The following is a 9566-nucleotide window of genomic DNA, read 5'->3' on the forward strand; positions in this document are numbered from 1 at the left end:
TTTACGCCATTCTCCTGCCTCAGCCCCCCGAGTAGCTGGGACTACAGGCGCCCGCCACCTCGCCCGGCTAGTTTTTTTGTATTTTTCAGTAGAGACGGGGTTTCACCGTGTTAGCCATGATGGTCTCCATCTCCTGACCTCGTGATCCGCCCGTCTCAGCCTCCCAAAGTGCTGGGATTGCAGGCTTGAGCCACCGCACCGGGCCTCTTTTTTTTTTTTTAAGTAGATATGGGGTTTCACCATGTTGCCCAGGCTGGTCTCGAACTCCTGACCTCAAGCGATTCACCCTCTTTGGCCTCCCCAAATGCTGGGATTACAGGCGTGAGCCACCATGCCTGGCCTAGCCTGACCTTGATTTCTGGCCAGTCCTCACCTTCAAGCTGCTGAATCTTGATTTGCTGCAAGCAGCTCTCCTTCTCCAACATGGTCACTGAGTGGTTCAGGAACTCGAAAGCCTGGGGGAAAGAGGTCAGCCTTGGGGTGGGAGGAAGGAGGGGAGGGCAAGGAGAAAGAGAGGTTGCTGGGGGCAGGGCCAAGGTGGTTCACCTTGGTCTGGGCCTGTAGCTGGCTCTTGAGTGACTCAAGTTCACATCGCAGGAGCTTCTGGGAGTCGGGAATCATCACAATGGTCTTGGCTGTGGGCAGAGGACAGGGTGAGCCAGGGCTGTAAGGGGTGGGGTCTGGGGCAAGGGCAGGGCAGAGGTCAGCAGAGGCTCAGAGTAGCCGTAGGAACAGGGTGTAAGATATGGAACAGGGGCCCACTCAGTCTTGGGCAGGAGTGAATGGGTGACCATGGCAGGGGGTCAGCTGATGCAGGGGCAGAGGGTAGAGGTGGAAACCAGCAGTTCTTCCCCACACAGTTTCGTTGGAAAGGAGATTTCTCACCTTTGACTTTGGAGGAGCTGGTCTCCAAGGACTTCTAGGGAAGAGAGATGAGATGGGAGTAGAAATTTGTCCCTGAGCTGCCTCCTTGCTAACCGCAACCCAGTTTGGAGGGCTGGACAAAAGTTGGATCTCCTCAGTTCTGGGTGTCCCAAACCACAAGTACAGGCAAAGCTCCACTCCGGGCATATTTATTCACCTCCCCCTTGGGCTACACACGCTCAGAAGTGCATTTATGTGGCCGAGAGACAATCACAGTCAAATCCCCATGGAAGACACACAGCCACACTCTTTCTTTCCATCCATCCCTTCCTCCATTCAAGACTTGCTTAGTGAGGGCCTGCTGAGTGCCAGGCGCTGTTCTAGGTGCTGAAGAAACACGGTGGGTGTGTTCATGGGGGTCCCTCTGCCCTACAGCCCCTTCCCTAAGCCCCACAGCAGTAGATTACAGTGGTTTTTGGCATTTAAGGGGTTTCCCGGGTGGGGGTGACCTTAGCTACGTTGTGATGCCTCTTCAAAACGTCCTGGTCATTACAGCACTCCTTCTGCAGGTCTGGCTTGCGGGAGGGGGCAGCCTCATGCGGCGGAGGCCCCGAGCCCCACCCTGGCCTGCAGTCTGCACTCTTCACTGTGTCCCCAGAAGCAGGGCGTCCCAAGGTCTCTGGCTCTGGGGTCCTGGACCAGTGAGCTGCACGCTCCAGAGCTTTGTCCGAGGACGACCCTATGGGTGAGGGCTTCCTTGAGGGACAGTGCAGGGCACTCCTCACCTTCCCAGCCCCTCCCAGTGTCCCCAGCCCTATGGCAGCCCCCCAACGAACCCCAGTACTTGTCACACTTCACGTTAGCAGGCAAACACACGCTGGAGGGTGAGGGAGGTGAGTAGAGGCAGGACACAGAGTAGTCAGGGTCCCGGGGTAGTCCGGCCAGAAGAGGGTCGCTGTGAGTAGGGAAGCAAGGGCTGCTTTGAGATAACTCCCCATGTCCCCAGTGCCCCCAGACCCTCCCTGACATGCCAGAGAGGCCTCAGCCCTAAACTCAAGGCTTCTCAGTTATGGTAGGAGCCAAAGCTGGATGAAAGATGATCCCAAGGCTAGGCGCAGCCGGCAGTGGTGGCTCACGCCTGTAATCCCAGCACTTTGGGAGGCCAAGGCGGGAGGACCACTTGAGGTCAGGAGTTCAAGACCAGTGTGGCCAACATGGTGAAACCACGTTTCTACTAAAAATACAAAAACTAGCTGGGCGTGGCGATGGGCGCCTGTAATCCCAGCTACTCAGGAGGCTGAGGCAGGAGAATCGCTTGAACCCGGGAGGTGGAGGTTGCAGTGAGCCGAGATTGCACCACTGCACTCCAGCCTGGGCAACAGAGTGAGACTCGGTCTCCAGAAATAAAAAACAACAAAAAAAGATTATCCCAGCCCCCAAGGTTTGGGCTGGGCAGTGAGAAGGACCCAGAAGGCCTCAAAGAAAAAAATCAGGCCTCAGAAGAGTTCAAAGAAAAAAGGGACCTTGACATTGGCTTAAAGGAAGGGCTTTCCTGGCAGGCAACAGCATGTGCAAAAGCTTGGAGGTGTGGAACCACATGCTCTATGCTGGTAAATTCATGATGGCTGAATCGAGGTCCAAGAGGAAGCAGCAGGAGGTTAGCAGAGCAGCTCTAGTAAAGTATCGATGGCCAAGCCAGGAACTTGGACCTGGCCCCACAGGTGAGTGCCAGCCATAGAGTGTGAGCAGGAGAGGCAGGACATATCTATTCAATAGATGTTAGCCGAATTGGTGCCCAGGCCTGTGCTAAAAGAGGCTGGGAACAGGAAACAGCTGAGCTCTGGGTCTCACTTCCGACTCCCCTCCCCCTCTAGTATAGCCAGATATGGCACAGATGGAGATATCTGGGGCAGGTCTGCCTGGAGGAATTTCTAGGTGAAAGGCACCTTGCCCTGAGTCACACTCAGCCTCTTCCCCCAAATCCTCTAGACCTTTCTCTTCTGTCGCCCTTGCCAGGCCCTCTGCCTGATTCAGTTGACCTGGAAGACTCCTGCATGCTCTTCAAAACTCTACTCAGGCTGGGCGTGGTGGCTCACACCTGTAATCCTAGCACTTTGGGAGGCCAAGGCAGGTGGATCACCTGAGGTCAGGAGTTCGAGACCAGCCTGACCAACATGGTGAAATCCCCATCTCTACTAAAAATACAAAATTAGCCAGGTGTGGTGGCGCATGCCTGTCATCTCAGCTACTTGGGAGGCTGAGGCAGGAGAGTCGCTCGAACCTCGGAGGCGGAGGTTGCAGTGAGCCTAGATCATACCATTGTGCTCCAACCTGGGCAACAAGAGCGAAACTCTGTCTCAAACACAAACAAACAAACAAAAACTATTCAGCCTATCTTCGGTAAAATCTTCCTTAATCCTTTTTTAGGCTCCTATTTTCTGAGCACCTAACTGAGTGCCGGGCATCCCCTAAGCATTCACTGGATCTTGACACACACCCCGTGATGTACACGTTTTTCTTCTGCCTGAAATGTCCTAAGCTGCCCCTCCGAGAGTCACTGCCTCAGGAAGGTCCTCACTTCCAGGGGCAGCAGAGTATGATGGTTAAGCAGGCAAACTCTCCAGCTAGATGGCCTAGGTTCAGATCCTAGCTCTGTCCCTTCCAGCTGTGTAATACTGGTCTCGTTACTGAGCCTCTCCCTGCCTCAGTGTCCCCAACTATAAAAACGAGATGTCATAATATTCACCTTATGAATAATAACACCTGGGATGTTGTGATTAAATAAATTAATCCATGCCAGTGCCTGGTATAGAGTAATGGGAAGTTGTGTTTGCTCTGGAATGTCACGCTGAGAACCTGGGACTTAGGGACCATAGGAAGCTTAGGAGGCTTGCAGGGGAAAAGGAGAGGCATTTGGGAGCCAGCTTAGGTCCCCAGTCGTGCCTCCTCTCTCCCGGTCCCATCCGGTTGTTGCTTCCGCGTCCCTCCTGGGAGAATTATTTAGGGAAGAGGGCGGGGTCATCATCCTGGCTCCGCCCCCTGGGTTGTGAATTCTGCACCCGCCAGGCTCCAGAACCCCACCTACCACATACCAGCTGTTCATGCTCTCCCATCAGGGACCACGAAGCCAGTCCTCAGCCGTGACGCTGAAGTTTGATCCCGCGGGGACACCATCGCATTAAAACGCTCAGAGGCTGAAGGAGTCACAGAGAGGGGTGTGGCCGGCATTTTAGTTCCGCCCCTGCCAGAGTAGCTGAAGGCCTCATTGGCGCCTTCACGCTTCAGCAGCGCTTAGTAGCCGCGGTGTAATTGGATAAAAGCCCGTGAAGGGGGTGGGATCCCAGGGGGTGAGTCTACGATTAGTCAATACCCAAGAGGGCGGGATAGAAAGGTGCAGATCTACGATCCGATTGGTTTCGGGCTCAACTGGGAGGCGGGACGAATTCTTGGAAACCCACGAGGGGACGCGGCGGAGGAGGGTCGCTGTCCACCCGGGGGCGTGGGAGTGAGGTACCGAATTCAGCCCATTTGGCCCCGACGCCTCTGTTCTCGGAATCCGGGTGCTGCGGGTTGAGGTCTTGGTTCCTAACGGTGGGATCGGTGTCCTCGGGATGAGATTTGGGGTTTCCTCGGGGTTTTAGGGATCTTCACCTAACATCCGGGATTATTTTATGGGAAGAGTGGTCTTGGATGTCAGAACTGGATCCCTGGGGTGATGTCTGGGAATGAGTGGAGTGATCTCTGAAGACTTAGGGCCATGAGCTGGAGCTGCTGGGGCTGAAATTTGGGGGCCTCTGAAGTGTCATGGAGACTGAGGTCCAGAGAGCCTGAGATCTCGAGGGCTGACATTTGGAGAGATGGGGTCGGGGGTTGTTTTTGGGCCTTGACTGCTTTGGGCCTTTCTCACTCTCATTCCTGGGCTGCTTTGCCAGAATCTCTGCTGGACTGGCCGTAACCCTGTCCCCGAGCGGGTTCACAGGGTCTGAAGGCCACGCACGAGGCAAAGGTAAAGTTCTGAGCCACCCGGTGCCTCCTCCCCAGGACTGCAAGATGGAGGAAGGCGGGAACCTAGGAGGCCTGATTAAGATGGTCCATCTACTGGTCTTGTCAGGTGCCTGGGGCATGCAAATGTGGGTGACCTTCGTCTCAGGTAGGGACCCTCAGCCTTGGATGTCATGGGTACCTGAGGTGGGGACAGAAATAAGAGGGCAGTAAGTGCTCTAACACCACTGTGGTCCCCATACCCTGCAGGCTTCCTGCTTTTCCGAGGCCTTCCCCGACATACCTTCGGACTAGTGCAGAGCAAACTCTTCCCCTTCTACTTCCACATCTCCATGGGCTGTGCTTTCATCAACCTCTGCATCTTGGCTTCACAGCATGCCTGGGCTCAGCTCACATTCTGGGAGGCCAGCCAGGTACGTGACTTTGAGTGCCACTGCCCTCTGGAGACTTATTCCCAGGACCCCAGTGAGCGCCTATGACTACACCTTTTCCAGGAAAAAAAAAAAAGTCCAGGCATGGTGGCTCACGCCTGTAATCCCAGCACTTTGGGAGGCCAAGGTGGGTGGATCACGAGGTCAGGAGTTCAAGACCAGCCTAACCAACATGGTGAAACCCTGTCTCTACTAAAAATACAAAAAAGTTAGCCAGGCATGGTGGTGTGTACCTGTAATCCCAGCTACTCAGGAGGCCGAGGCAGGAGAATTGCTTGAACCTGTGAGGCAGAGGTTGCAGCGAGCCAAGATCACGCCACTGCAATCCAGCCTGGGTGACAAAGCAAGACTCTGTCTCAAAAAAAAAAGGAAAGGAGAGGAGAGGAAAGGAGAAGGGAGAGGAGGGGAGGGGAGAGGAGAGGAGGGGAGCCCTTTCTTCCTGGTAGATACAAAGCTGGGCTCTGGATACCTTTGAGCAGTGCACAGCCTGTACAACAGTCCCCAGCAGCCCTGTCTATCCCCCAGCATCTCCCCGCTAGCTGCTGTTCCCTCTCCTCCCGCTGGCTGGGCCTGCTGCCAAGCTGTGGTGACTCAGCTGAGCTGGTACATTGACCCCAGTTTATTGTTTAAAAACCAGCCCAACCGGGAATTTACAGTTTCCTACCACCTTCCACACATTTTTCTGGCCACAAGGCAAGAAACTATCTCTGCATCTCAGATTTCTCTACTCTGGCCTTCCCTTGCCTGCGTTATGTTCCATAGATGTGGGCAAGTGAGATCTGACAGGTGTTTCAAGAATAATCTCATAGAGACAGGAGGGGATTATGGGTAATTAGAACTTCACAGATTTTTTTTTTCTTTCTTTCTTTCATTTATTTTAATGAAACAGGCTCAGAAGTTACTTAAAAAATACTTTAAAAAATGGAGATGGAATTATAGCAATCTGAGAATGGCAAAAACATTTTTCTTAATTTAAAAAAATGAGACTGGGTGCGGTGGCTTATGCCTGTAATCCCAGCACTTGGGGAGGCCGAGGTGGGCGGATCACGAGGTCAGGAGATCGAGACCATCCTGGCCAACATGGTGAAACCCCGTCTTTACTAAGTGAACTACAAAACTTAGCTGGATGGCGTGCACCTGTAATCCCAGCTATTTGGGAAGCTGAGGCAGGAGAATCACTTGAACCAGGGAAGCGGAGATTGCAGTGAGTCGAGGTCACGCCATTGCACTCCAACCTGGGCAACAAGAGTGAAACTCAGTCTCAGAAAAAAAAAAAGAGATGAGGGTCTTGCTGTGTTGTTGTTCAGGCTGGTCTTGAACTCCTGGCCTCGAGTGATGCTCCCACCCCTATCTCTAAAAGCACCGGGATTACAGATTACAGGCTTGAGCCACACCATTCCTGCCTTCAAAGACTTTGTTTTGTTTTGTTTTGTTTGTTTTTGAGACAGGGTCTTGTTCTGTCATCCAGGTTGCAGTGCAGTGGTGCAGTCTCGGCTCACTGCAACCTCTCCCGGGTTCAAGCAATTCTCATGCCTCAGCCTCCTGAGTAGCTGGGATTACAGGGGGACAGCCCCCACACCTGGCTCATTTTTGTATTTTTAGTAGAGATGGGGTTTTGCCCATGTTGCCCAGACTGGTCTTGAACTCCTGGCCTCAAGTGATCCACCCACCTCAGCCTCCCAAAGCGCTGGGACTATAGGCGTGAGCCACTGTGCCCAGCCACTCAAAGACTTTTTATTCACTCTCTGAGGGTCCAATATCAGCTTCTGGGGTCTGGGCTGTGGCCACTGAGGAAAGAGATCCTGGCCTGGGGACTTCCAGTCTGAGTATCAGAAGAGAGGAGGCTCGGGAGGTTTTGGGGGGAATAGAGGAGGTGGTGATAGAGCTTTTCCTTCAGAGCTACCAGTTTCAGAGTAGAAGAGCTGGAACTCTGCTTTGGGTCCCTCAGTCTGGGAAAGAGGGGGAGGAGGCTTTTGGATCCAGTGCTGTCCCCACCCCCACCCCTGTGCTGTTGAGGATACAGAAAGGCCCTCCCTAGGGCGCGTCTGGCCTCCCAGGCATGGCTCACCTCTTCTGCTGTCCCTGCCAGCTTTACCTGCTGTTCCTGAGCCTCACGCTGGCCACTGTCAACGCCCGCTGGCTGGAGCCCCGCACCACAGCTGCCATGTGGGCCCTGCAAACTGTGGAGAAGGAGCGAGGCCTGGGTGGGGAGGTACCAGGCAGCCACCAGGGTCCCGATCCCTACCGCCAGCTGCGAGAGAAGGACCCCAAATACAGTGCTCTCCGCCAGAATTTCTTCCGCTACCATGGGCTGTCCTCTCTTTGCAATCTGGGCTGCGTCCTGAGCAATGGGCTCTGTCTCGCCGGCCTTGCCCTGGAAATAAGGAGCCTCTAGCATGGGCCCTGCATGCTAATAAATGCTTCTTCAGAAATGGCTGCTGTCTTTTTTTCCCCCACCTCCATGAGAAGCAGGGGGAGGGGCAGGCAAGGGTAGAGCCAGGGGCCTCAGTTTCCCCATTCATGAAGCATCATGATTTGGAGTGTCAGCCATTTTAGCCTGTAAGCCTCTCCTATAATGATGCCCACTTATTGAGCACCTGCTGTATACCAGACATGTTGTTAACCACTGACATATCATGTATTATTTGTTTTGTTTTGTTTTTTTTGTTTTGAGATGGAGTTTCACTCTTGTTGCCCAGGCTGGAGTGCAATGGTACGATCTCAGCTCACTGCAACCTCTGCCTCTGGGTTCAAGTGATTCTCCTGCCTCAGCCTCCTGAGTAGGTGGGATTACAGGCATGTGCCACTACACCTCACTAATTTTTCGTATTTTTACTAGAGACTGGGTTTCTCCATGTTGGTAAGGCTGGTCTTGAACTCCCAACCTCAGGTGATCCACCCACCTTGGCCTCTCAAAGTGCTAGGATTACAGGCATGAGCCACCGCGCCCGGCTGTTTTGTCTTTTTTTTGAGAGTCTCACTCTGTTGCCCAGATTAGAGTGCAATGGCGCGATCTTGGCTCACTGCAACCTCCGCCTCCCAGGTTCAAGCGATTATTCTGCCTCAGCTTCCAGAGTAGCTGGGATTACAGACGCCTGCCACCATGTCCAGCTAATTTTTGTATTTTTAGTAGAGGTGGAGTTTCACCATGCTGGCCAGGCTGGCTTTGAATTCCCAACCTCAGGCCATCTGCCCACTTCGACCTCCCAAAGGGCTGAGATTACAGGCGTGAGCCACTGTGCCCAGCCTGTTTTGTTTTGTCTTTGACAGGGTCTGGCTCTGTCACTCAAGCTGGAGTGAAGTGGCATGATGATACCTCACTGCAGCCTCCAACTCCTGGACTCAAGCAATCCTCCCACCTCAGCCTCCAAAGTAGCTGGGACTACGGGCACATGCCACCAGGTCCAGATGGTTCTGATCCTAGAGGACAATCATATTTCCCACCCTACTGACATTGGGGATGGCCATGTGACTTGCTTTGGCCAATGAAATGTAAGCAGAGGTGGCATGTGTCCCTTCCAAGGAGAAGTGTTACAAAACAGTGCATAATTTGCTTCATTTTGCCTTCACAAAACAACCATCATGGGAACCAAACCTTAGCTGCTGGGGCCATGAAGTCTTTGGGGGTGCTTGTTACTAAGCATAACCCAGCTCTTCCTAACTAATGCACTTCATCCCCATTCATCCATGTGGCAAGCTCTTGAGGCAGCTACTTTTGTTCCCATGAGGCAGTAGGGGCTCAGAGAAGTTCAGCAAATTGAGTAAGGTGGAGTTGCTGGGACTCCAACATCAGCAAAGCCTGGGTATTTCACAAAAGGATCCAACCCACTTTAACTTTCTTTATTTAGAGATAAAGTCTCGCCCTGTCACCCAGGCTGGAGTGCAGTGGCACAATCATAACCTACTGAAGGCTCTCTCCCAGGCTCAAGCAATCTTTCTGCCTCAGCCTCCTCCACCTCCTGGGCGGAGCCTGCGCAGAATCCAGGTGGCTGCAGGCTGCTGGTTCACTGGCGGCAGGCCGGAGTCATGGCCAGGGCCAGGCTGCAGCGAGTTCAAAGGCAGAACCCCTGCAGGCGGCGCCCCCTATGCGAGGTTGGTTACTCTTAGCTAAGACTACCTGTATGTGCCCCCATGGCCAGCTAATTTTTTTTTTTTTTTTTTTTTTGTGGACAGCTAATTTTCAAAATTTTTTTTGTAGAGTCGGGACCTCTATGTTGCCTAGGCTGGCCTTGAACTCCTGAGATCAAGCAATCCTCCTGCCTCAGCCTC

The 9566-nt window shown here is 53.3% G+C and overlaps 2 protein-coding genes across 5 annotated transcripts in view; one reads left to right on the plus strand and one right to left on the minus strand.

The window, feature by feature from the left end:
* Positions 1-4485, minus strand: part of CCDC159 (coiled-coil domain containing 159) — a 9918-nt gene extending 5433 nt beyond the window's left edge. The window contains exons 1-5 of the mRNA XM_011954813.1: positions 4379-4485; positions 3957-4105; positions 886-919; positions 547-635; positions 374-455 (exon numbers count right to left, since the gene is read on the minus strand). Coding sequence (XP_011810203.1) covers positions 374-455; positions 547-635; positions 886-919; positions 3957-3977 — 226 coding nt within the window. The 5' untranslated portion in view covers positions 3978-4105; positions 4379-4485. The remainder of the gene's footprint in view (positions 1-373; positions 456-546; positions 636-885; positions 920-3956; positions 4106-4378) is intronic.
* TMEM205 (transmembrane protein 205) lies at positions 4290-7731 on the plus strand. Of its 4 annotated transcripts, none has more exons than XM_011954809.1 (4): positions 4290-4455; positions 4906-5014; positions 5116-5279; positions 7387-7731. In XM_011954809.1, exons 2-4 carry the CDS (start codon positions 4915-4917, stop codon positions 7690-7692), a joined length of 570 nt encoding a protein of 189 aa, XP_011810199.1. In that variant the 5' UTR covers positions 4290-4455; positions 4906-4914; the 3' UTR covers positions 7693-7731. The 4 variants fall into 4 exon arrangements, with proteins under 4 accessions (XP_011810199.1, XP_011810200.1, XP_011810201.1 ...); XM_011954810.1 differs by having other exon boundaries at positions 4299-4455; positions 4797-5014; positions 7387-7729; XM_011954811.1 differs by having other exon boundaries at positions 4319-4374; positions 4797-5014; positions 7387-7729.
* Positions 7732-9566: the final 1835 nt, after the last annotated feature.

This window comes from Colobus angolensis, unplaced genomic scaffold, assembly GCF_000951035.1.
Source record: "Colobus angolensis palliatus isolate OR3802 unplaced genomic scaffold, Cang.pa_1.0 Scaffold39, whole genome shotgun sequence".
NCBI lineage: Eukaryota > Metazoa > Chordata > Mammalia > Primates > Cercopithecidae > Colobus > Colobus angolensis.

What these genes read in the sequence shown, in the direction of transcription:
- TMEM205 (XM_011954809.1), top strand. Translation starts at nt 4,915, where the DNA reads ATGGAGGAAGGCGGGAACCTAGGAGGCCTGATTAAGATGGTCCATCTA. An exon ending in GTGGGTGACCTTCGTCTCAG is followed by an intron (nt 5,015 to 5,115) that starts GTAGGGACCCTC and finishes CATACCCTGCAG; the next exon opens with GCTTCCTGCTTTTCCGAGGC. An exon ending in CATTCTGGGAGGCCAGCCAG is followed by an intron (nt 5,280 to 7,386) that starts GTACGTGACTTT and finishes TGTCCCTGCCAG; the next exon opens with CTTTACCTGCTGTTCCTGAG.